The sequence below is a fragment of the Gopherus flavomarginatus genome, chromosome 1, assembly GCF_025201925.1.
Source record: "Gopherus flavomarginatus isolate rGopFla2 chromosome 1, rGopFla2.mat.asm, whole genome shotgun sequence".
NCBI classification, from domain to species: domain Eukaryota; kingdom Metazoa; phylum Chordata; order Testudines; family Testudinidae; genus Gopherus; species Gopherus flavomarginatus.
In genome coordinates, this window is record NC_066617.1 from 361,064,437 (window position 1) to 361,091,828 (window position 27,392).

General features: G+C 43.7%; 1 protein-coding gene across 1 annotated transcript in view; it reads right to left on the reverse strand.

Annotated features, from left to right (window-relative positions):
* Positions 1-27,392, reverse strand: part of FCHSD2 (FCH and double SH3 domains 2) — a 243,459-nt gene that overhangs the window by 23,421 nt on the left and 192,646 nt on the right. Inside the window, exons 11-12 of the mRNA XM_050930407.1 lie at positions 15,118-15,234; positions 14,118-14,222 (exon numbers count right to left, since the gene is read on the reverse strand). Of these exons, the coding sequence (XP_050786364.1) occupies positions 14,118-14,222; positions 15,118-15,234 (222 nt within the window). The remainder of the gene's footprint in view (positions 1-14,117; positions 14,223-15,117; positions 15,235-27,392) is intronic.

The following is a 27,392-nucleotide window of genomic DNA, read 5'->3' on the forward strand; positions in this document are numbered from 1 at the left end:
CCCATTTTAAGAGAAAAATTGAGCTCAAACTTAAGTATTAAGTCACAGCCAGCATCTCCATAATACAGTAGTAAAAGGCTGTAATATTGTAGGTCAAGGCTACACAGTGCTAGCCCTATACAAACAAATCAGAAAAGACAAGTCTCTTTTTGTAAGGCTCTCCATGAAAGTAAACTTCTCCCCTACCCCCCCAAACTCTGCCACAGATTTCTCCTTTTCATTTCTTATTCACTTAAATTTGGAAGTGAAGGGCCTGCAATTGCATGCTTTGCAAGATCATGAAGGCCTGGTGTACAAGCCATATTATAAATTTTCCATACTGTCCCTAAAGTATTGTGTTTTCTGAAGTTATCTTTTGAAAAACTTTAATCATCTTGTTCATTAGCATTTTACTGGACTATCAAAACAATATCTTAATATAGTTACAAAATGCTAAATTTTACATTAACTATTTTCTTTTATTGGTGCAACCACTTGTTTTAGACAGTCATTTATAAAAATACAGAGTTTGTTAGAGGTTCCAAAATCCTTCTGGTGCACTGCCAGCCTTAGTTACTTTTAAGTCTATGGAGCACAGCCATTAAACAAACTGATGTTCCTCTGGACATTCCTCCACAGAATGATTTCCACAGTATGAAAAGCAACAGAGCTTCTCAAAAAAGACAGTTACTCACCTTTGTAACTGTTGTTCTTTGAGATGTGTTGCTCATATCCATTCCAATTAGGTGCGCGCGCACCGCGTGCACATTCGTCGGAAGATTTTTACCCTAGCAACACTCGGTGGGTCGGCTGGGTCGCCCCCTAGAGTGGCGCCGCCATGGCGCCAGATATATACCCCTGCCGACCCAACGGCCCCTCAGTTCCTTCTTGCTGGCTACTCTGACAGAGGGGAAGGAGGGCGGGTTTGGAATGGATATGAGCAACACATCTCGAAGAACAACAATTACAAAGGTGAGTAACCGTCTTTTCTTCTTTGAGTGCTTGCTCATATCCATTCCAATTAGGTTATTCCCAAGCCTTACCTAGGCGATGGGGTTGGAGTGAGATGTTGTAGAATGCAGAACTGCTGAGCCAAAGGCTGCATCATCTCTGGACTGTTGAACCAGAGCGTAATGTGAGGCAAAGGTGTGGACGGAGGACCAGGTAGCTGCGCGACATATCTCCTGGATGGGTATATGAGCCAGGAAGGCGGAAGATGAAGCCTGAGCCCTGGTAGAATGTGCGGTGAGGTGGCTCAAGGGGACATGAGCCAAGTCATAACAAGTACGGATGCATGCCATCACCCAAGATGAGATCCTCGGGGAGGAGACAAGTAGGCCCTTCATTCGGTCTGCCACTGCGATGAAGAGTTGGGGTGTTTTATGAAAGGGTTTTGTCCGCTCGATATAAAATGCGAGCACTCTATGGACATCTAGGGAGTGCAATTGTTGTTCCCATCGTGATGAGTGTGGCTTCGGGAAGAAGACCGGAAGGAAGATATCCTGGGCCGATACCACTTTAGGGAGGAAAGCTGAGTGTGGTCACAACTGCACCTTGTCCTTGTGAAACACATTAATACAGTGGGTCCACCGTGAGAGCCCTAAGCTCGGAGACTTGTCTGGCTGATGTAATGGCTACAAGGAAAGCTGTCTTCCAGGACAGGTATAGTAGTGAGCAGGTTGCTAATGGCTCAAAGGGGAAGACATAAGTCTGGTTAGAACCAGGTTGAGGTCTCAGGTTGGGGCGGGACAGCATACTTGGGGGTATAGGCGGTCCAAGCCCTTGAGGAACCTAGAAACCATAGGGTGTGAGAACACGGAGCGGCTACTTTCCCCTAGATGGAAGGTAGAGATGGCCGTCAAGTGCACCCTCAATGATACCACCGCTAGGCCCTGTTGTTTGAGAGACCAGAGGCAGTCCAAGATGGTGGGGATCGAGACCTCGGTGGGAGTAACATTATGCGTTTCGCACTAGAAGGAGAAACACTTCCACTTGGCCAGATACGTTGACTGAGTGGAAGGTTTCCTGCTACCCAGGAGTACTTGTACTGAGGCAGAGCAATGTAACTCGGACTCGCTTAACCATGCAGCAGCCATGATGTGAGGTGAAGGGACTGTAGGTCTGGGTGGTGAAGTCTGCCGTGGTCCTGAGTTATGAGGTCTGGGCGAAGAGGCAGGGTAATTGGGTTGGCTATCGACAGGTCGAGCAGCATGGTGTACCAGTGCTGCCTGGGCCATGCTGGAGCGATCATGATCAAGCGAGCTCTGTCCCTGCGGAGCTTTATCAGGACCCTGTGAACCAGCGGGAACGGTGGAAAGGCATAAAGCAGTTGGCTTGTCCACGGCATCAGGAAAACGTCCGAGATCGAGCCCGGGGAGAGGCCTTGGAAGGAGCAGAACATCTGGCATTTCCTGTTCTCACGGGAAGCGAAGAGGTCTATAAGGGGAAAGCCCCACTTCCAGAAAACAGAATTGAATAATGTCCAGACGAATCGACCACTGGGGAGACAGGAAGGATCTGCTGAGTCGATACGCCAGAGTGCTCCGAACCCCTGGGAGAAAAGACGCTACCAGGTCTATCGAGTGGGCTATACAGAAGTCCCAAAGCTGGATGGCTTCCTGACAAAGGGGGGAGGACTGTGTCCCTCCCTGCTTGTTTATGTAATACATGGCCGTTGCGTTGTCTGTGAACACTAGTTTCAACTTTTAGGTACCGGACTCAACGGCCCTTGCGGGACCGGAATCAACGGTGCCAACGCTGTCGGTGCCTGGCAGGTGTAGGTGCTGGGCGGTCCGATGTAGCCGGGTGCTCTGGCTGTGGTGCAGGTGGCACAGAAGCAACGTGAGTCTTACGTCTCTTCACCTGCGGGGAGAGAGAACGGTGCCAAGTAGACGTCGGTGCCGGCAATGGTCGGTGCCGAGAGGCCTTAGCAGTACCAGTGTGATCCGGTGCCAAAGAAGTGCTTCTGCCCGTGGATTGACCAGCACTCGGTGCCGAGGGCGGAGGAGTAAGAGCTGCCTCCATCAGGAGCTGTTAAAGACGAAAGTCCCACTCCTTTTTCGTCCTCGGCTTGAAGGCCTTGCTGATCCAGCACTTATCGGTGAGGTGGGATTCTCTGAGGCACTAAAGGCAGGAGCCGTGGGGATCTCCTGTTGGCATCGGCTTGTGACAGGCTGAGCACGGTCTGAAACCCAGTGAACCGGGCATGGGCCTGGCACCAGGTGCGGGGAAGGGGCTAATCCCCGAACCCCTCTTAACTAACACTAACAGTGTTATAAAAATGAAGAAGAATTAACTGCAACTATAGAAATTTCAACTATATACACAAGAATAATGGGAGAACTATGAGTAGCCAGGGAAGTGGAGACCAGCTAAGCCGCGCTCCACTGTTCCAACGACCGACACGGTTGGTAAGAAGGAACTGAATGGCCGTTGAGTCGGCAGGGGTATATATCCGGCGCCATGGTGGCACCACTCTAGGGGGCGACCCAGCCGACCCACTGAGTGTTGCTAGGGTAAAAATCTTCCGACGAATGTGCACGCGGCGAGCGCACACCTAATTGGAATTGATATGAGCAAGCACTCGAAGAAGGAAAGCTTTAAAAATTGAACAACTGAAAAATGAATGACTACCTGGGTGCAAAAGTATGGTATGATCACTTCAGCTTCCAATATAAATAAGAACTCTGATTAACATCTTGAAGCAACATTGGATCCCCAATGAAAAACCAGATCTTTGCAAATGAAGAATGCTTATTTTAAGTTTTATTTGTGACCATTTATAAAGTGAACAGTCCTACTGCAAATGGTATCATAAACAATTGATTTAACCTATCGTCTTCCATGTCTTCTGTAATATTTTAATTGTGGTGTCAAGGAAATTATTAATTTAGAAAGAAATTGAATGTGGCAAACAGGTCACAAACTTCTGAATTACTGATGTTATCTTTACTTTTAACAGAGGGTTCTCAGAATTATTTCCACATCTACAGCCAATCTGAGACATCTGTATACGAAATGGAGACAGTTAAAGGATACTACTTTAAGATTAAAAAACAAATCAGATGAAGAAATGTGAATCAACTTAGCATTTCAAAAAAATCATGGCTCTGCAGAGAACACAAAACTGGAAATACCATTCCTTCAGCTGGAATTCAGAGTAAGTTAGCCAACAGCTCAAGCGGGTTTTGGAGAAGATCCATATGTTAAAAGGCACAAAAGGTCTTCAAACAATCTGTATTTTTAACACCACAAACTGAAAGTGAACATTGCCAATTTAAACTATGTATCCGAGAAGCAAGGGAGCACTGAAAACCATGATCCACATTCCAAAGATGAAGGAAAGAACTATACTAAAGGATGCCAATTCCTCCAAAAGTCAAGAATTCAGGAAAGGAGAATTACACAGACAGCTATTTTAATAGTTATCTTAGACCAGACTAATCCCACATGCGCTTACAAGAACACAGGAAATTCTGAGATATTCCCTGTAGTCTCGAGATCCTACAACAGTGATGCTTAAGTTTTGAAGTATCGAGATCCATCTTCGCACATCGATTCACATAGTATTTTAATTATGAATAAATTAACATTTTGTTTTTAAGGTGGATTTCAGAGTACCTAGCACTCAAGCACATGGTAAGAAATGCGACAAACAATTTAATAGTTTTCTCTCCATGAAGTTTTACACTTTTAAATCTCATCTATCTTCTACCAACTTGCAAACATCCTGCCATGCCTGTAATAAAAAATTCATCTTCAGAAATAAATCAACTTTCAGCTGTGGAATGCCCACTGATGAACAATCTAACTGTATTCTCACTGAGCCACATAAATCCCTCAAGGTCTCCTCTCCTAGCTGGCAAACCTGTCTCTAAATTTGGGTATCACCAAGATACAGTGTTACATATTTACCTGTCTGTTACAGCTATCCCCCTACTCCATTTTGTTTCTTACAGCTGTCCGCATACTCCATTTTGTTTTTGTTCTCCTCCTGTGGCCGCCCCTCCCTGGCTGTTAAGTTGTTTACCAGGGCCACTGCCCTTCTCAAAGGGAGGGCCCCTTAAGTTGTTTACCAAGAGCCACTGCCCTTCTCAAAGGGATGGGCATTTGTGCTGCGTGCTAAGTGGGACCACTGCCCTGTTCAAAAGGTTGGTCCTGTTATCACCTTGTTAAACCTGGGCTTTGTGTAGGGTAGGCAATGTCCAGAGCTGCAAGACCTAATGTGTTTTTAAGACCCTGGGCATGAGTCATAGGCCTCGTGTGCTTTTGAGTCCTGAGACGTGAACTCACACCTATTCTTCAGGCCTCTGCCCAGGTACGTCTCTGTGCTCACCTGCAATTTTTCCCAGTGTCTCTTCCCCTGTGACAGAGGGAGCCTATCAGGATTACTGGCGGGAAACTGCCTCAGTCTGCCTTTAAAAACAGGCATTTTTAAAACAAACATCGGAAAGGTTCCTGCATTGCTGCCTGGTCTGATCAGCCAGGAGTTCTGCGGGGTCCTTTCTCTGCTCTCATTTTATTTTGAGTGTACCCCCGTTTTTTAAAAAACAAACCAACCCCTCCCACGAAGAATGAATTGCTGCCTGAGAGATCTCCTGATTATCGAGACCGTACTGAGCCCTCCTTGCTTCTTCTGACATTGTTGCTGCTTCTGCCTTTGCTACTACCTTGGGGACTGGTAAGAATCCCTCTGAAACTTTCTATACTTTTATTTTATTATTTTAGCTGCTGGCTCTGTTTCCCCAGCACACAGACTCAAGCTAAACCTTGTTCTGTGTCTTAAAACCTCTCTTAAACTCCACGGTGCTTTGCCGCTAAAATAAGTTTGTGCCGCCGCTAAGCTCTGCTCCTGTGGGCTTTGCTTTGGGGCTCACTGCTTTCAGCCATATCCACTGCTGCAGCTACCATCCCTTGGCTTCCTTGGGGGGCTGCCTTGGGAGCTGTATCCTGGGCACATACTACTGTGTCCTCTATGACCTCCCCATAGCATAAGGTGCACCATAGGTTTTGCTTTTTAGTTTAATAAGTCATAGTTTGCTAAGATTGTATCACTTGTAATTTTCACCTGCCTTGCTATAGTTGCTGTTTTGTTGCTCCGTATAGTTGCTTGTTATAGTTTGCTTAGAATTGTGATATTTGTTGTTTTGCCTAGTCGTTGGTTAAGATAGATTTTAAAAAGCCATTGCCTGGTCGTATTCTGTATCTGTTTTGTTACTTTGTATAAGCTGCTTGTCATTTTATATAAATTTGATTAAGTTAGATGATAGATAAGGTTTCTGCTGTTTGAATTCATCTTCCCGCTGTCCCAATCTCTACCTGAACTTTCCCGTGTCTGTTTTTCCCACGCTCCAATCTCCCCCTCTGTGTACTTTCCTGTGTCTCCCTGTTGTAACCCCTTGCTGCTTCTCCCACTGTGTAACCTCCCAAACCCTTTGCCGCTTCTCTCCTTTTTCTTTTTTGGGTGTCCCTCCAGCCATTCCTTACACCTCTCTGCTGCCTCTCCCTGTATCCCCTGTGTTCGTGCTCCCGCTTCTCCGCTGCCCCTCCCCTACCGAAGATCACCATCACACTGCTCTGTTTGTCTTCACCCCGCTGCTCCGCAACTTCCCTGAAGTGCTCTCTGCTGCTGCAACCTGTTTCTTCCCTCAGCCGTCTCCCCCATTCTCCACGTGCCTTCCCATCGCTTGCTCCCAGACTCCCCTTAAGTGCGCTCCAGCTGCTCGTCTCCTGTATGTCCAGCCCGCAGGCTCCTGAAGACTGCTCTGGGCTTCACCCCGCAGGGCTTCAGAGTCTCTCGCTGCTTGCAGCTACACTCTCCTCTCATCAGTTGCCACTGATCATTCACTTCCCTCCCCACACCTGTTTCTTGACTCAGCCTTTAGGTACACTCTTGCAGATTATCTGCTATTACAACCTCACAAATTAAGTCACTAATTTTCTTCTATGCTGTTACATTGCATAATTTCACTTATCACCCATATTGTATCTTTGCACTGTGATTCACATCTTACTTGTGGTTATAATACCCCGTTGGTCGCCTCCACTTTTCTGATATACTTTGTATTTGCATTGATGCCACTGTGTTACATTATATATATAGCTATTAATCACTTAATGCATTCTATCTGAGCTTGTTGACCATTTCATATAGAAGCTACCATTTTACTTTGCATTTCTTTTTGGTACATTTTGCATTCCACACTGTAACTAGAGTTGTTCCTATATAAAGTTGAGTTGCTTATTGACTGTACTGTATCCCATTGTGCTGAACCCCACTTACTGCACCCCACTGTTAGAACTCCCTACACTGTTGTATAAGAAGAACCCCCCCATCATTGTCTATTGTAAACACCCTATACACCCCATCCCATCGTATTTCACTGTTAAATTCCCACCACTTCCTTTTTCCTTTAATAAAGAAATTAATTGGCACTCCACCTGTGTAGTAATTCTCCCTAAGATCCCATATACCTGCAGGCAGGGACATTACCAAGGTTTGGAATTTACCTGCTTGGAAAAGAAATCATCAATGAAGTTTATCACCGCAAGATGTCATTGATTCTCAAACATAATAAATGAATTTTTGCAATATTGTGACCAGGATAAGAGATGATCAAGTACTGCAGATTTGTTTATATCTCTTCATAATACCATGATATAACTTTTGACCATATCATCCTTAAAATAAAATTATTTGTCTAGTTGTACTTAAAACTATTTCCTACTAAGTCAATTCAAAATTCATGATCTGTAGATGTCAAAGTAACTTTAGTTTTTCAAATTAGTCATCTACTTATGGACAGATTGATAGATCATACAGATTTCTTATTGGATAGGCAATTTTTTTACTTCACACTATTCTCCCAAGCGTGAGTTTTCTTAGCAAAACCATCGACAGAAGCAAGTGATATTCTCAAATTGAATTTTCTGTTCATTTCCTTATTCCACTTAATTCTTTCAGCAGAAGCAAAGGGAATTAGATTTTCCCACAATTATTATGAGCTGAGAACACCACCACTTAAATCAGCAGTAAAGTGGAAAGATACAGCAGCAAAAACGTGCAAACAATAACAGTCTGACCACTGAAATGTAGATATATGAATTGAGATACAGTAAAATCACAAGTGGCACACAATTAATAGATTATATGCTGAGATAGTGTAATGCTGACAGACCCTGGTTGTTGGCGGGCAGGATTGAACCTGGGGCCTCTGGAGCTTAGTGCATGAGCCTGTACAGCATCAGCTAAAAGCCACCTGGCTATTAGCTAAGGCTGTAGAGCAAACTCATTAATCTCTTTCTAAGTGGTCTTGGTGCCACTAGATGGAATAGACCACCACACCCAGGAGTGCCTGGCACATAACAGCAGATGCACAGCTAGTGAAACAGATTTGTTCCAGTCAGACCTTAATAAATATCCATGAATTAAAATAAGGGGAGGGGAAAAGTAGTCCCCAATTTACAATTAAAGATGCATTTAAGTGGTGTTTGGCTCTACTAAACTCTTGAACTAATCAAATGAAGAAAACAGCACCATAATGAGCCTTAATCAAATCTAATCTGGTATAAACAGTCTCTTGACAACTACAGATATCCTAATTATGAGGCAAAATGTAAATGAAAATAGGATTAATAGCTATGGAGCACCTGTTCTCTTACCAGAGCAAAGGTGTCTCAGCACAGATGGGTATTCTCTCTTCCAGGTCAAGAGAAATCTCTATAGCCTTACAACCAGTTATATTATCTGGCGATATCTAACGAAAGGTGATCTAAGTGAGAGGATCTATATCAGTGGTGGGCAACCTGCGGCCCGTCAGCGTAATCTGCTGGCGGGCCATCAGACAGTTTGTTTAAATTTGCACGGCCGCCTGCAGCTTCTGGTGGCTGCGGTTCACCAGCAGATTACCCTGATGGGCCGCATGCGGCCCATGGACCACAGGTTGCCCACCACTGCTCTATAGTTTGACTGAGACAGAGAGGAGAGTGAGAGAAAGGAGAAATAAATCAAATAATCTAGAAGAAGAGTCCAGGAGACAGGAGTTTATGTAGATTAAAAAAAGAATAGGCAATCAGAGTGAACAGCTTCAGATTTTACTACCTCTTACTTGTTTCTGCAATACAGATCAGTAGATGTACTAATGTCAAATGGAGAGGAAAAATTAAGGTGAAGAGATGCAGTCTTGGGAGAAAAGGAAAGCTATTTTAAGGACAACCAGATCCCCTTTAGATTATCTTCATAGCCTGAACTAAAAGCTATATAATGCCCAGAAAGTTTCCTCAATGTTGTTAAAGATGAGACATACAGTTGTTCTGGCATATTTTCCTCCCTTTGTTGAATAAGTGCTAAGAGGCACTATAAACATCTTATTTTCTTAAGTAACAGTATAAGGCAACAGAATTTCAAGGGCACTTAAAAAAAATAAAATAAAAAGGGGCAACATATAATCCTTTTCAGCCATGTATGTTCCATTCTCTTCTATTCAAACTAAAACGCTTTTGCCTTATATGTGTTTTTCTTTGTCACAATCAACTAGGAAAGCTTTTACCATCACCTAAGTAAAGAGTGGTTAAGACTTTTCTTGCTTGTGAGAGAATTCCTTCAATAGATTTTTACACAGTTCCCCAGAATCTAAGCTTTAAGATCCAAGGGCTTGTTTACACAGCAAGCCAGGACGTGAATCTACAATGCACAAGCTCACCGAGCAGTAAGGTCCCACATAAATACAGGAGGTCAGACTAAATGATTTAATGGTCCCTTCTGGCCTTAAACTCTATGACAATATGAAACATTGACACTGCTACAGCACAGCGGAAGTCTTGCAGCAAGGCTTAGCATACTGTACTTACAAGTATGCACAGCAGCATACTGGGACTTCTGCTGTGGTGTAGCAGCGTTCACACAGGACATTCCTGGGTAGCAAGACAGTGCCCTGTAGAATCACACTCTGACATGCAGTGCAGTAACCTGCCACGTAGCCAAGCCTTCAGTATCAACCATTGCAGGTAGAACATCTTGTTCAGTGCCGATGTTCACATCAGGCATGTTCTGATTTTCAAATTATCAGAACTTTGCTCATCTTCATGTGGAACATAGTAACAAACAAAGGAAATGTTTTACAGCAATTAAATAGAGCTGCTGTATATTCGCTAATTAAATGAGAACAATTTGGGGGAGAGTTCTGATTTCACGGACTTCGTCAAGGAGTCTGTCCCATGCGAAAAAAGGGACGAGTAAATAAATTGAACTAACAAGTCTCTAAAAATATCCTGCACTAGTGAGGAAAAACTCCATTTAAGTATTTTTTTTAAGCCAGTGAAAAAATCAATTAAAAATTTTCGATCCAGTCTCCACGTCTTACTGCGGGAGAAAGTTGCAATTCTCCACATTACTGTCACTCTAGTTTGGAGACAGTGAAGCGTGTTTTTAATCTATTCTTGTAAGGAAAGGATCCCAATTTTTTATGAAGGTAGCTAATTTGGTATCTCTTGCAATATATACACTTGTTAGCTTGACTACTCTCTTTGAGACTGTTGTACTAAATTAGGAGGGATGGGACTTTTCCACTTCTTAGCACTGATCGGTCTGACAACAAATAATAGAGCATCAATCAAGATCCCTCTCGTCTAATTAGCAAGCAAAGTCCATTGACTGAGAACTTGAATCTAAAATATGACTTATCCTGTTATAATCCCTATGCTGATATTAGACATTTTCAGGAGGTGGCAGAGTAAATATCAGTTCTGCTTACGATTACCCCAGCATTCCCTACAATTTTGCAAAAGGAAGGATATAACTTGGCAAGGTGATAATATCCTGAATCTCAGTGCATGAGAGTGATCTGGTTTGGGCTGTCCACATAAGGCCTAACGGTGCAATATGCTGAGCATCCTCAACATCCATTTACTTCAATAAGAGTTAAACGTGAATAGGTTTAAATAAAAAACATTGTTTTTTCATTGAGTGAAACTGATGGGCCAGCTTTTGCAATCCATTACAAGTTGATGGAAGGGTCACACTGGCCTGTTACTGACTGCAAAATGGGTTTGAGTCATACAACAAAAACACATTGTTAAAAACTAGTTTGATCCTTAAAAACCAGTGAGATCTGTAGTGTACCGTGTGAACATGAAACAAAATGCAGTTGTCATATTTTGGTCATTTGGGGCTGAGGGTGGGGATCTGGTGAGGGGAAGGCTCTTGAGCCTTCTTGTGGGCCCCAGAGGAAGGGAGACATAGGGAGGAAGGAGCCATTTTCCAGGTTACCCCTCAAAAAATTAAAGCAGCCCCTCCATAATATTCATGCTTCTCCCATCCCCACACTAATTCATGGTACCCTCCTGCACGCTGAATGCACGGTCCACTCTCTCCCTTTCTATTAAGGCAAGACTCCTCCAAAATGAATGTCTGTTGGATTCCTCTCTAACTTGGGGTGAGGGTGGCAGCTGCTGTTGCAGGGGCCAGCCTGATCCCAAGCTGCTTCTGCTCTTGTTATAGGCCTATCTGTTCCTCTCTCCCCTGTCTGCAAAGGATCATGAAGGAGAAGGAAGGGGAGCTACCCAGAAGCTAAGAGAAAATTCTGGATAGGGTAAAGGGGAGAAAGAGGAGGACCTGACAATTCACAAAGGGGGAAAAGGAGACTAGGGACCAGAAAGAGCTCAGCTGCCTGGGCCCAGCTCTGCTCCGCTCCCACCTCACTTCTCCTTCCTCTGAATTACGCGTGGGCCCTGCAGAATGGATCCCTCCTCTTCCCTTCCCTATCTACTGTTGGCTCATGCCAGCTCTTTAGTCCCCCTTTTTTCCTAGGAGAGGAGGGACAGAGAAAAGCATGGGGCACAGAGCTATAACAGGAGGAGTCTCCTTCTCCTGCTACCTACAAGCCAGCAGCAACTTGTTCTCTGGACGTACGCTGCTTGAGAAATTGGTATGGGAGGACCGGGACTGGACTGAACTGAATGGAATGTCACATAATCCCATACATCTGAGAGCCCTAATGATGTCTGTTTTACTTTCTGCTCTACTGGGGCAATTATAGATACCGATTCAACTTTTTTTGTTTAGCTCAGTGGTTTGAGCATTGGCTTGCTAAGCCCAGGGTTGTGAGTTCAATCCTTGAGGGGGCCATTTGGGGATTGGTCTTGCTTTGAGCAGTGGGTTGGACTAGATGATCTCTTGAGGTCCCTTCCAACCTAATGATCTATGATCTATCAGTCTCACTTGCTGGTTCTCCTGAATAAGCAGAGCATTGCAAATGTTTGGGTTTCAAACACTGCAAGAGATGTTTCCACTGAAAACAAAGTTAATGGAAATTTTTCTATTGCAGCTTGTCTTTGCAAAGATTTTGGGTTTTTTTGCAAAACAAATTATGAGCCTAAAACTACCTGACGGTGCCCCTTTAAAGATTTCTGACATGGACAGGTGATTGCTGAGGACTGCAGATGACAAAAGGGGAGGGCCAAGAGAAAAATTCAGTTGGAAAGTTTAAAGGCTCAATTCTTTGGGCTTCAGTGTTAGCTTTGTACCAGATACCGTGTATCACATCTTACAGAGTTCCCTCCTGCTGTGCTTCTGCTCCTCCAGAATGAAGCTCTCTCTGCCAAGTCCAATTCTGGAACAAAACCAAACCATTCTCCTCTATGGCATACTAAAGGGCTTAGTTCTCATGCCACTGCTTTTTTTCTATATATCTTCTGCCTCTTGGCCCTTTTATCTCTACTTTCAATTGCATGTAAACCCTCCTGTGCCTAGGCTAAGTCAATTTGTGATTTCTGTCTAATATTATTTTAGTTAAGTATCTCAGAAGAACCAGAGCTTTGGAGCTGTGCTCTGGCTCTACTCCAGCTCCAGGCAAAAACCTGCAGCTCCACTGCTCTGGAGCTGCTCCAGGCTCCAGCTCTGGGCTCCGCTGAGAAGAGCTGCCCTTCTCTTGAGAGACAAGGTGAGGGAGGTAATATCTTTTATTGGACCAATTTCTGTTGGTGAGAGAGATGAGCTTTATTACATAGAAGCCATAGATATTATAACAATCTATACTCCACTAACACACCCTCCCTGCCCAGATGCTTCCCTCCCTTCCATTCCTCCCTATGACTGGAAGGGTGTTAACGGATCACATGACCCTGAAAGGTCCCTTGAAATAGGCGTTAAATATTAATCCTAAACAATGTGTTCTATCTTGTATTTAGCTGTGATACTCCCAGCCCTGAAGAAGAAGAGCTCTGTGTAAGTTTGAAAGCTTATCATACCATAAACTGGAACTGCTACCTCACATCCCAATTAGTAAGTCACATTCCTAATCACACCAGATACCTTGACTGTCTGGCAATATGAGAAGCCACTTAAATGAAATAATTCTGTTTGCTCTACAGCTTTAATTATGCAGCCCACTCAGATGAAAGTGTAACAGATTGGTTTCTATTCTTACCAATGGTTTTTTTTTTTTAATCAGTGACCATAAAAGTTCACTTTTAGCAACATAATATTGCCCAGCTAAAAATGAAGGCGCTATATTTCCTTTCTTCACAATATCTTCATTAATCTGGAACAGGTTTCATAACCCCCTGTGACCTTTTCAATAGTATCTTTGGGGAGTACAAAATGCAGAAAGATACCAGAAAGATCACTTACGCTGTTTTCCTTCCTTCCTTCCATCCATCTATCTAAATACTGCTGCATAACCAGTGCAAGTGAACATATGGTTAGCTGCTATAAAGAGCCTCAAACCTAAAGGCAGATTTATGACTAACATTTTCTGATATTAGTTCCTTCAGGTGTGATGAAACAGTTTAAATTTCAGGTTGTTTTACCATCTATGTAACTTGAGAGAAGACAGAAGCTGAAATTCCTACCTTCTTGATTAGGGCACACTGGAAAAAAATATAGTAAATTTAATCATCCATATCACCAGGAGGATTTTATTTTATTTTTTTATTGCTCATCTAATCTCTTGAGCCTAGCACTAAATTGATGTCATGATTTTAATGGAATGAAATCAAAGAGAAATGCCATGTCTTAATTTAAAATTCCCTGATCCTTTGATGCCAGAAGTCTGGATTTTTCACACACAAATTAAGCTGCTGTAATAGACGTGCCACTGCCTCAGGAACCAATAAACATGCCAGAATGATTTCTCTCTCACCTCAGCTTTGCGGATATTCTCTCTGGCTTCATCTATTTTCTGTTCCAGTTCTGATCGGCTTTGTTCAGACACCACAGGTCCATGGCATTCTAACTCCTCAAGTGCCTATCAAAAATAAGAGAAAGATGCCATATATTTGGTACATTCATGTGCACTGTCTATAAGACAGTATTTGTGACAATTCACAGAATTAATCATATTCAGATGCCAGGGTGATGAGTAGTGTTACACTGCAGGATAAAAACTCTGCAGACTGATGCAACCCCATTTAAAAAGTTCAATCTTTTATGGGTAAAATTATATCATAGGAAAACTATTCTGAAAATGCCCCAAAATCCTAGTAAAGCATCATGATATTACAACTATGATCTAACATTCAAGTGACACTTCACACTCTTGTTCTCATGATGATCTTTACACCTGAAGACAAGCCCATCAAAACCCACATACTTTACAGTGCTCGTTGAAGGAGTGAGTTGAGAGATGATGAATGGTAAGACAAGGTAGGATGGGTGATTTATTTTGTATTAGTATGGCTTGACTGGCTGGAGCAACTTGCATTCTGCATTTGTATGTCTGCAAGAGCATAAAGTGCTTTTGAATGAGAGGATTAAAAGAGAGCTGGAGAAAATAAAACAACCACAATAATAATCCTCAAAGTAAATTAACAAAATAACTCCCTGATTCTGGAAAGCACTTAAATATTTGCTTAACTTCAAGCATGTGTTTAAATCCCCCTGACTTCAGCATATGCTTAAGTGCTAGTGTGAACAGAAGTGCTTTCTTGAACTGAAGCCCCAGTGAGAAAAATAATCACAAAAATTGTCAAGATAATGCTGCCAGTAGTCCCACTAAGACATGATACGAGGTGCCCATTCCTCCTGTGCACTTCAACATTAAATTCAAGTTATTAGAATCCGTGTAATAGATCTTAATTTAGCATCTCTTCAGCTTGTTTGTATTTTTCTCATGTCACCTGATGCATTTATTTTCAACCTACCCGCTGATTATGGATGATGTTTTTATGCTCACGTGCCACACGAGTGGCCCATTTCCGGGCTTCCTTGTTTAGGCTGTGCTCCTCCGTTGTCCCAGTTTCAGATTCCAGTTGTCGACTCTGGAACACAAATCAGAAAGTGAGTAGTGTGCTAAGGATTTTGGGGCTGTCTCCATGTATAATACTGTTACTTAGCAACCTGGCAACTTTATTTAATTCACAATTATCAGGTTCTTGTAAATTCCTTGCCTGGGCCCTTGTTTGTATGAATTAATACAACAAAGAGGGAAAAGAGCTGTTTTTCATAAGCTTTGTCATGATACCGTGCTGTGGAAAACTTACTATAAAAGCACATCACAGTTCAAAAGAATTTACAATTTGCTATTTTGAAGACATCATCTTTACCAGGGAGACAATGCCAGACAGTTTTTTGTTTTAAACGAAAGACGTTCTTGAAGTAGAACACTGAAGTATTATTCACACGGCACAATATCATGGAGCTGAAAAAGAATCAATGTCCCCAAAGTAAATTGCTATCCTTAGTTTCCCAGATAAATATGCATTTTAGGCAGTATTTAAAAATAGGCCTTTCATATGATGTGATGGATCATTTAGGCTTTGTTCAAAAAATAGCATTTAAGAAAATATATTTTTTAAAAAAATATAAATTGGAAAATCAAATTACAATTTCATATGGATTTTAAAGAGGTAACAAAATACGGTACACACATTTATCTGGGACCAAAAAGTTATCTATCTACCAGTAGTTCACATGCCAAGTTTCAGACTAAGGATTCTATATCAGAGATATTTGTTGGTGATACTGTGCTACCATCATGTCTACTCATACTTGCTCCAGTAATTGAGAAAGTAAATCTCTCCCCTCCCCTGTCAGATAAAGTGAAATTAGAAGTCAAGAATCTGAAAGTTTCCCAGTTTTGTACTGAATTGATTCTGTTCAATCTGAATATAGGAGACAAGTTGTTCCATATTTACCTATCATGTCTGTCTCCCATTTTTTAAATTTTTTGCATTACTGTCTTAGCAGATTATCCAATGCATTTATGTATAAATCAATATTTAGGACAAAAAGGACTAAGTTTTACCACCTACTCAGTCCCCATCTTTTCCAGAAAGCATATCTTGTGATATTCCTTAATTATTTATTCAGTTCTGGACAAATTTTGCTCTTGGTATACTGAATAGTGATAACCCTATAGAGATCATTCCTTTCTGATCTAATCACAATACTCCCTCCTCTCTCCAAAAATAGGAATTAGAGATGGAAGAAATATGCTTAGGTTATCTTGTTCACCCCACTGCCAGTGCAGAACTGTCCCTTACAATTCACTGTCTAGTGCTTTTTTATATGACTATGTCTCAGTCCAATGGATCTCACTACCAGAATTTCTTTCTAGATAAATCTAATATTTTTGTTTAATTTCAATCCATAACTCATTCTATGCCTCGTACCACAGGAAAACATTCTTTCTTCATTAGTGTAACCCTTGTGCACCATTTAGTTTTGTATACTCTTAGACACAGACTAGATGAAGATAGCTGTTGCCTCAAAGGCCACGTGAAAGTAAAGTAGTGCGTTTTATCAAGAGATTTCAATAAAAAAAAAAGAAGAGTGTGTGGTACATAAGAAGAGAGGAGTTTCAGACTTAAGAGGCACCTTCGAACTACATACAAAAACAAGTATGAAGAAGCTAGCAAACAAGGCTGCTTTGAGGAGGGCAGACTGGGATGAGAGGGGGATTAGGAAAAAAATCAGAGCACAAAGACAAGGAATGAGTTGATCAGTTCTTTTAGGGAATATATGAAAAGTTTGAAATTGATGCAGAGTTTGACATGAGAGTGTGGATTTAATAGGATGAGTCTCAGGATTTGTGTGGCAAGAAAGGAAGAAAATTTTAATAGCAACATTGAGGTGAAAAAGGAGAAAGATTTTTCACCTTTAGATTATAAGGCCTTCAAGGGAAAGACCCTCTAAGTGATTTGCACTGACATTCATACAAGGTCATGTACACTGTGATACAATACAATTATTACTAGTAATTTTAAGAGAGGTAAATGTAATGTGTCACTCCTGGATGGGTCCCTAGTAGTGAGGATTGACCTTGGACCTCTGGATCTAAAAGCACGAGCCATCCACAATCAGTAGTTCTCTTACCTCAAAGCCAGAGGCAAAATTGAACCTTTATATGGTTCAGCCACTAGAAGGGGACAGGTTTCAGAGTAGCAGCCGTGTTAGTCTGTATCCGCAAAAAGGAGTACTTGTGGCACCTTAGAGACTAAGGGTATGACTACACTTACAGCTGTACAGGGCTGGGAGTTAAACCTGTCTTCATATAGCTGAATAGGGAAAGCCCTGCAATCTGGCCACACTGACAGCTACCAGCGCACTGTCATGGCCACATTTGCAGCATCTGCAGCAGCACTGGGAGCGGTGCATTATGGGCAGCTATCCCAGCGTTCAAGTGGCTGCAACGTGCTTTTCAAAAGGAGTGGGGTGGGGTCGAGTGTGACAGGGAGCGTGGGGGAGAGAGAGAGTGGATTTTTGGAGCCGACACTGTCAGCAGCTGCAAGTTCCGACCCCCTCCCCCACCCCTCTCTCGCTCACGAAAAGCAAATAGCCTTTTTTGGTTTTTTTCCCCTCACAGACTGGATAAGCAGCCTTCTTGAAACGGACCCCCTCCCCCCACACGCTGTGCTGCTTCTCTCCTCAAGCCCCCTCTCTTCCAGCAAACACTAGCTGCGGGCGTTGTAAAGGGAGCTCATTCACAGCAAACAGGAGCTGTGTTTGTTTTTCTGATAAGCAGCTCCGGGAGCCCCAGTTCACAACAAAACAAACGGAGGCATCACAACAAAACAAAGAGTTATCTTTACTTAAAAGCATTGTAGGAAGGTTCCGGAGGTCAGTTACAGCGTAGTAAGATTATTCCCTGTTTACACTGGCACCCCAGCCCTACAACAGCAGCGCTATTCTCTTTATTCCTCTCGTGGAGGTGGAGTACAAGCAGCACTGTAGCCAGGGAGATACAGCGCTGTATGTGCCTTGTCAGCGTGGACGGGGAGTGAGTTACAGCACTGTAAAGCCACCACCAGCGCTGTAACTCTCAAGTGTAGCCAAGGCCTAACAAATTTATTTCGATATAAGCTTTCGTGGGCTACAGCTCACTTCTTCGGATGCACAGAATGGAACACAGACAGGAGATATTTATACATACAGAGAACATGAAAAGGTGGAAGTATGCATACCAACAGGAAGAGTCCAATCAATTGAGATGAGCTATCGTCAGCAGGATTAAAAAAAACAAAAACAAAACAAACCTTCGAAGTGATAATCAAGATGACCCATAGAAGGTGTGAGGAGAATTTAACATAGGGAAATAGATACAATTAGTATAATGACAACCATTCCCAGTCTCTGTTTAAACCTACGTTAATTGAATTAATATGCAAATTGGATACGAGTTCAGCAGTCTCTCTTTGGAGTCTGTTTTTGAAGTTTTTTTGTTGCAAAATTGCCACCTTCAAGTCTGTCACTGAGTGGTTAGAGAGGTTGAAGTGTTCTCCCACTGGTTTTTGAATGTTATGATTCCTGATGTCAGATTTATGTCCATTTATTCTTTTGTGTAGAGACTGTCAGGTTTGGCCAATGTACACGGCAGAGGGGCATTGCTGGCACATGATGGCATATATCACTTTGGTAGATGTGCAGGTGAACGAGCCCGATGGCGTGGCTGATGTGATTAGGTCCTATGATGGTGTCACTTGAATAGATATGTGGACAGAGCTGGCATCGGGCTTTGTTGTAAGGATAGGTTCCTGGGTTAGTGTTTATGTTGTACGGTGTGCAGTTGCTGGTGAGTATTTGCTTCAGGTTGGGAGGCTGTAAGCGAGGACTGGCCTGTCTCCCAAGATCTGTGAGAGTGAGGTGTCATCTTTCAGGATAGGTTGTAGATCTTTGATGATGCGCTGGAGAGGTTTTAGTTGGGGGCTGCAGGTGATGACTAGTGGCGTTCTTTTATTTTCTTTGTTGGGCCTGTCTTGTAGTAGGTGGCTTCTGGGTACTCTTCTGGCTCTGTCAATCTGTTTTTTCACTTCAGCAGGTGGGTACTGTAGTTTTAAGAATGCTTGATAGGATTTTTTTCTCCTGCTGATGATAGCTCATCTCAATTGATTGGCCTCTTACAGCTGGCATGGCTAGTTACACCTTTTCATGTTCTCTGTATGTATAAATATCTTCCGTCTGTGTGTTCCAGTCTATGCATCCAATGAAGTGAGCTGTAGCTCACGAAAGCTTATGCTGAAATAAATTTGTTAGTCTCTAAGGTGCCACAAGTACTCTTGTTCTTTTTGCCTTCCTTGTTACTCACAGAAATCATCTCTGTAACAAATTACCAACGTTCCCACCGATTGGTTCCCTATAGTCCTGGTTCTCTTGCACATTTAGTTTAGATAAAATATATCTTCTCCATTTCAGTTGTTTGATAACATTTTGCATTACCTTAAGTGTGTTTTTATTTTTTTATTACAGTATTTGAATAGAAGATATAAAAGCAAATGTAGATGCTGCCCTCTGAGTATGGACTGTTAGTGGATTGTGATGGTTATACCAGTTGGTTATTTGTTACACGGTATTGTTTCCAAAGAGCCCTCATCCTGACTTGAAGAACTGAAGAATACCAACATCAAAATAGTTAATTAAAAATAGAGCTTTATTTTAAAAAATCATGCAGGTCACAATTCTCAAAAACCATCTTAACTGGATCAGTATCTTCCATCGTGAAATTAGAGGGACTATTTATATAAAATTATTTGTTTTCACTGATAAATAACTAGATATTGTACAAGTTAGTTTATACTCAGCATTTATATAATTCTTTTATTATTAAATATTTATACCGCAGCATCACGCAGACACCTCAATCACGTGCTGCCTGAACAAATACAAAGACACATTGCTTCCTAAGAAGAGCTCACTAAAAGTTTACAATCTCATTTACACTGTCAAAAACATTTACAAACATTAACTTTCAAATCTTGTTTACCAGATAAGTCTTCAACTTAGATCCCAATCCTGTAAATACTTAGGGTATGGCTACACTTGCAGCTGTACAGCGCTGGGAGTTAAACCTGTCTTCATACAGCTGAGTAGGGAAAGCGCTGCAGTGAGGCCACACAGACAGCTACCAGCGCACTGTCATGGCCACATTTGCAGCATCTGCAGTGGCATTGGGAGCGGTGCATTATGGGCAGCTATCCCAGCGTTCAAGTGGCTGCAACGTGCTTTTCAAAAGGGTGGGTGGGGAGGAGTGTGACAGGGAGCGTGGGGGATAGAGAGAGTAGATTTTTGAAGCCGACACTGTCAGCTCCCTGCCTGGCAAGTTCCGACCCCCTCCCCCATCCCCCTCTCACTCACTGAAAGCAAACAGCATTTTTTCCTCACAGACCAGATAAGCAGCTGCTCCGAAACGGACCTTCCCCTCCCTCCTGCCAGCCGGGCTGCTTCTCTCCTCAAGCAAACACTAGCTGTGGGCGTTCCAAAGGGAGCCTCTGCCTCTGCTCATTCATAGCAAACAGGAGCTGGGTTTGTTTTTTTAGATAAGCAGCTCCAGAGCCGGAGTTGACAACAAAACAAACAAACAGAGGCCTCACAACAAAACAAAGAGAGTTATCTTTACTTAAAAGGACTATGGGAAGCTTCCAGAGGTCAGTTACAGCGTAGTAAGATTATTCCCTGTTTACACTGGCACCCCAGCACTGCAGCAGCACCGCTATTCTCTTTATTCCTCTCGTGGAGGTGGAGTACAAGCAGCGCTGTATGTGCCTTGCCAGAGTGGACGGGGAGTGAGTTACAGCACTGCAAAGCCACCGCCAGCGCTGTAACTCTCAAGTGTAGCCAAGGCCTTAGGCATGTGCTCTATTGTAGTGGTTCTCAGTCAGGTGTACATGTACCCCTGGGGGTACAGAGAGGTCTTCCTGGGGGTACATCAACTCATCTATTTGCCTAGTTTTACAACAAGCTACATAAATAGCACTAGCAAAGTTAGTACAAACTAAAATTTCATACAGACAAAATGAGAAAGTCAGCAATCTTTCAGTAAAAGTGTGGCTGTGACACATTTGTACTTTTATGTCTGATTTTGTAAACAAATAGTTTGTAAGTGAGGTGAAACTTGGGGGTACGCAAGACAAATCTAACTCCTGAAAGGGGTACAGTAATCTGGAAAGGTTGAGAACCACTGCTCTGTTGTATCAAACAATCTACTTGTGTTCACTTCCAAGACCCTTCATGACCTATTCCCACCCTACCTACCTTTCATATAGTATCGAAAGTCTGACTCCCGCACCAGATGGTGGCAGACTATATTAGTCTCTATCCCTCGCTCAATAAATTCACTAACAAGCACCTTCGTGCTTTCTCCCATGTTACCCTTCACACGCGAGAGGAGACAACCATAAAAAGCTAACTCATTATTCTCCTTAAAACTCTCCTTTGCCACAAAGCCTATAAAAACACACTTGACAACAGTCAGGCTACCGTTGTGCGGGGTTTACCGCCTATCATGCTGACCAATATTGTCTCAATGTTTTCTGTACTCCCATTGGTCTGTCTATATCAATCGGTTTTCTTTTGTCTTATAATTAGGTTGGAAGCTCTTTAGGGGCAGGGACTGTTTTTGTTCTGTGTTTGTACAGTGCGTAGCACAATGTGGTCCCAGGCCATGACAGGGGCTCCTAGGCATCATGATAATACAAACTACATTTAATAAAAGGTGCTTAATTTTAAACATGGGAGCAATCCCACTGATTTCCAATTACTTCACCAGGACCACTCACATGCACCAAGTGTTTAGGATTGGGATCTTCATTTGTTGCAAGGTATCTGACTTGACTGAACATCTTTCAAAAAGAGGAAAACTAAACTGCTTCTGCTGGCAGGAGAGCAAAGAAAGGGCCCACACCAAGCTGAGCTAAATATAGATGAACTTTCTGCTTTAGTCTCTCAGCTTGAAGCACAGTGAAAGCAGTGTCAAGTGCTAAAACAGTCTTTTAAAGCAAGCAAACAAAATACCTGGTCACCTAAAGAACATGAAGTCACTGACTGGTTGCAAAGTTGAGAGACTACCAATTATATGCTGGTTCTCAAAAAAATTACTGTATTTAGTTTGTAGTTATGTCTCCCAACTTTTGTCCAAAAGGCTATTACAGGTGCAGGATTTGTCTTACAGAGGCAAGTATGCAGCTTGTATATACTCATACATGCAATTATGCTGGACACGGACTGCACACTTGTAGTTTTGGCAGTAAGAAATGTTGACTCCCTTGAACCTAATAAAAGCTCAAAGTGTTTTTCTAGCCTATAACAAAAAATAACTGTTTGACAAAGAATAGAAAGAAGTAAACATATACTACATGCAAACCACTAACACAAAGCATACCTAAAAATCTCAGCCAGTACTTTTTAAAAGTTCAAAATATGATGCTACCATGCCAATGACACATTGCAAGACCTACCTTATGATCAAACCCTTTTCTGGGATATGCATGACTTAAGTTTCATATAGCTGTCATCTAAACAGTAGTAATCAAGAAAAGCATCAGACAAATTTGGTGCCCATTTTGTTATTATATAGAACAACTGATTTAATTTTAGTTATTAAGAGTCAGCTGGGCCTGCCCTTGCACTTCAGAAAGATGGCTTTTTTTTAAAATTGTGAACAGGAGCGGCACCAGCCTCTTCCCAGTGGGGGAGCTGAGATGGGCCAGACAGAAAATTGGGGGGGCTGTGCCCTCCCACTTGCCACAAGGCCTGGCCCCCCTCCATGGCGAGATCGAAGGTTACAAGCCAGGGCCAGGCAGCGTGGGGTGCTGGCTGCTCACAGCCGATCAGCATTGCCAGGGTGGGGGCACCTGGCTCTTGAGCCAGCTGAGCACTCAGGGAGCAGCTACTGTGGAGGGGGGGCCCAGGAAACCGGGCCAGAGTAGGTCAGTACAGGCTGCTGTGGGAATCTCCGGATCTTTCACCTGCTGTGGGTGGCACAGCCCCAGCAGATGAGGATATGGGCTGAGGGCTGTTCTCGGGCCCCCGACCCTCCACATGGGCTTACTTCTCTGGAGCTGAGTGCCCAGCCAGCAGCCGCCGCTCTCTCAGCTCTGTCTTTGGAGAGCGGCAGCTGCTATGGCAGGGGTGGGCAAACTTTTTGGCCTGAGGGCCGCATTGGGTCTTGTAAATTGTATGGAAGGCCGGTTATGGGAGGGGGCTGTGGCCCAGCCCCCACCTCCTATCTGCCCCACCCCCCCCACCCCGGGACCCATACCCCATCCAACCCCCTACCCCACCTTCATGCCCTGACCACCGCCCCAAACTCCCCTGCCCTCTATCCAACTCCCCCTGCTCCGTGCCCCCTTCCCGCGCTGCCTGAAGCATTGGTGGCTGGCGGTGCCACAGCTGCGCCACCTGGCTGGAGCAGGGCCATGCTTCTGCCGCCGCCTCCATGCAGCTCAGAGCACCGGGTCAGACCAGGCTCTGCAGCTGCGCTGCCCCAGGAGCTCACACCCCCGCTGCCCAGAACATTGCACCGGCAGGAGGGGCAGGGGCTAGCCTCTTGGGCCAGGAACTCAGGGGCCGGGCAGGACGGTCCCACAGAATGCAGTTTGCCCACCTCTGTGCTACAGAGTGGCTGAGGCAAATTTTGGGGTGGCTATAACCCTTGGAAGCCCCCAGCACTGCCGTGATTGTGAACAAGACATAGTTTTTTTAACATTAAACAATTCCAAGGACATTCTTTAACCTAAACTCCCTATTTTTTACTTAAATGTTAATAATTTACATTATTGTTCAAAGCCTTTTTGATTCACCTTGTTAATAAATAAAGAGCACATGTCTGGTTCAAAAACTGCTTTCATCGAATTTTTTCTGTCACCTCACTACTGCTAATCTTGGAACTCCCAGCTAAAATAAGAAGCAAGGTTATACTGGCAAGTGAGAGGGTAAAAAAGGGCATATTTGGGCATATTTCCTCAAGTCTGTATGGAGGGTTAGCACATGGTGTCTGTATGGAGGGCCCATATGGTATGGGTTGTGGGGTTTTTTTGTTTTTGTTTTTTTTAATTACACACATTTTGAAGCACCTTATGTCCAGTAGTGTGCTGCTTCTTACCTTCCCTAGTTCAATTCTTTCTTCTGACAAGGAAAAGAAGCATGAGTGAAAAATGCAATGAAACAAGATGATCCCAGTAACACCAGAGGATCAGCTTGAGTTCTCTGTATATACCAATTACCATTATGGTGTGTGAAAGGCCAGGGAAACACCCCATCAAACATAAGGCAACACAAAGTTGTCAATTAAAAATAAAAGACCCATTTTCATCTGGGTGGTTCTAGGATGTATGCATGGAGAAAGGGGTTCCAGGCTTTCCAGTGTCATCTGGGCCTCTTGACAATCTTGAGAAAATAACAATCCATCATAATTTGTTGGCTAAAGGTAAATTCTCTACACTGAAATATTTTACTGTTGGCAAATAAAGCTCCATTTAATTTGTCTATTGAGATTAGGCATAACAGAAATAGTCTTTATTTGAATCAGTTTTCATATGAAAGAAGTAATTGTAAAGATATTATGTACTGTTGAAATTAACAATTCACTGAGTAAGTTTCTTTAGGGAGTTGGATATTTATTTATTGTGCATTTGGATTGCAATGTGATATCCATACTTTGGGATCACAGCTTCACTTCAGATAACTTCTAGAGCCGTGAATTTTCTCTTTAATACACTAAAACACATACAGGGGTTGTCAAAGTAACCGAGGCTAGGCATTTTAGGATGGAGTTATGGACAATTTATAGCTTTGCCTCCCTATGCCTCCATGTTCGTTTTAGGAAAAGAAAGGGTGGAATCTCAAATTGCTTTGTCTTTATGGAGCATGTTAGAAATACACCATTACCTCAATATAACGCTACCCGATATAACACAAATTTGGATATAACGTGGTAAAGCAATGCTCTGGAGGAGTGGGGCTGTGCACTCCAGTGGATCAAAGCAAGTTCAGTATAACACAGTTTCACCTATAACACAGTAAGATTTTTTGGCTCCTAAGGACAGCATCATATTGAGGTAGAGGTGTAGTTCTCAAATACTGTCTAGAATTTTAATTTCTGGAACTCCTAATTTCTCTGCCATCATAGATAGCACTGTCAGATGTTGGTGATCAATAGCACTACTAGACCTCACTGGTGATTTGAGCTCCTCTCTTTATTGTTGCTTACTTACCGACTTAAGTCACTTCATTAGTTTAGATGACTGAGTTTGAAATACTTCTGCACTCTAATTTTTGGTGTTGAATTTTGAATCTTTGATTTATTTTTCATTGTTTATTTAAAAAATATTCATACCCGCTCACTCAAATTCATCTGAAGGAACTACAAGAAAATTTAATTTTCTGGTACAGTATAGAGTGAAATTTGCACAGAGACTCACAATTCCTCACTTTGTGCAGACAGCCAACTATCATAGCAGCTGCATTTCCCTCTAGCTATTCCCATATACAACACATTGTCGTATAAACAGAAATACAGAAAAATGGCTGTTTATCAAGTATCCAGAGTGAAGAAGAGATCTTCTGAATCAGTCTTGGCACAGATACTGACTCTACGGTCATCTATTCTGGTAGTGACTTAAAACATCAGTAGACAGAAGATCTGTGTAATTGGTCTCTATTTTTAAATTACTTCAACAATTGACACTTGTTTTTAACCAGTTGTTCAGAATCAGACATGGACAAAGTTTACTGAATGCTGCTATCAGCATGGTCTCTAGATTCCACAAAAATTTATGTTAGACATTTTAATTTCCCCATATGCATAGTAAGGGAGGAACCATGTTAAAACTCAGGCACAGCTCACAGAGCCGTTGACTGAGTTTGTAATTCTCCATAATTTTCTTCACAACTGACCTTTTAATAAACTTCAAATATGATTACCCAGTGATGAGCTCCCAAAAGCCTAAGAACCGGTTCCCTACTGGGTCCTCGGCGGCACTTCGGCGGCGGGGTCTTCACTCGCTCTGGGTTTTTGGCGGCATTTCAGCGTCGGGTCCTTCACCGGGAGCAAGTGAAGGACCCGCCACCAAAGTGCCGCCGAAGATCCGGTAGGGAACCGCGCGGTGAGTACAAGCCCTATGTGCCTGTCTCTCCCCCCACGACCCATCCTACCCCAACCCACGTCCTGCCTCCCCTCAGAACGCACAACCCATCAACCCCCCCCACTCCTTGTCCCCTGATCACTCCCCTCCTGACACTCCCCCCACCAATTGCTCCCCAGGACCCCACCCCCTACCCAACAAGCCCTGCTCCCTGTCCCTCGCTGCCCCGACCCCATCCACCACCACCTCGACAGATCCCCGGAACTCCCACGCCTATCCAATGCCCCCACCCCCCTGGTCCCAGTCCCCTGACCATCCCCGCAGAACCTTTACCCTATCCAACCCCCACCCCCATCTCCCTATCCCCGGGACTCCCTGCCCCTTATCTAATCTCCCTGGCCCCTTACCATGCTGCTTACCCCTGCCTTCCCCCACTCCCGGAGCCTCAGTGTGCTGTGTCCAGGAGCGGCCATGGGAAGTGCTGCACCAGCGTGGCTCCAGCAGGACCTGAGCTCACAGCCCCGCCCCCTTACCATGTGGGGGGGGTTGGATAAGGGGCAGGAAGTCCCGGGGACAGGGAGGGGGGGTTGGATGGGGCAGAGGTTCGGGGGGGCGGTCAAGGGACGGGGAGTGGGGTGGGGGTTGGGTAGGGGAGAAGGCGGAGGAGGTGCCGGGGAGGAGCCTCAGAGATTTTTGCCTCACTTGCTCCCCCAGTCTGGGCAGCCCTGCCAACTCCTCCTCCCAGCCCCAGTCCAGCCCCCTTACCATGCCTCTCAAGGCGGCAGGCACTGCAGAGCTGCGCTGGCGCCTCGGCATCCTGCAGCTCTGCGAGGGGGGGGGGAAGTGGGGGAGGGGCCGGGGGAGCCTTCCCAGCTGGGAGCTCAGGCGGGACGGACAGGACGGTCCCACGGGCCACAACCGGAGTTTGTCCACCCGCCCGCCCCTTCAGAAACCGGTTCTACACCGGTTTCTAAATTTAACAACCGGTTCTTGTGAACCGGCTCCAGCTCACCACTGTAATTACCATATCACAAGCCCCAGACTGTAAACCTGTCCCTTAGGAGGGTCACTCAAACAAAAGAACCTTCAGTGACATCAGCCACTCACAGGATATGTCAAAT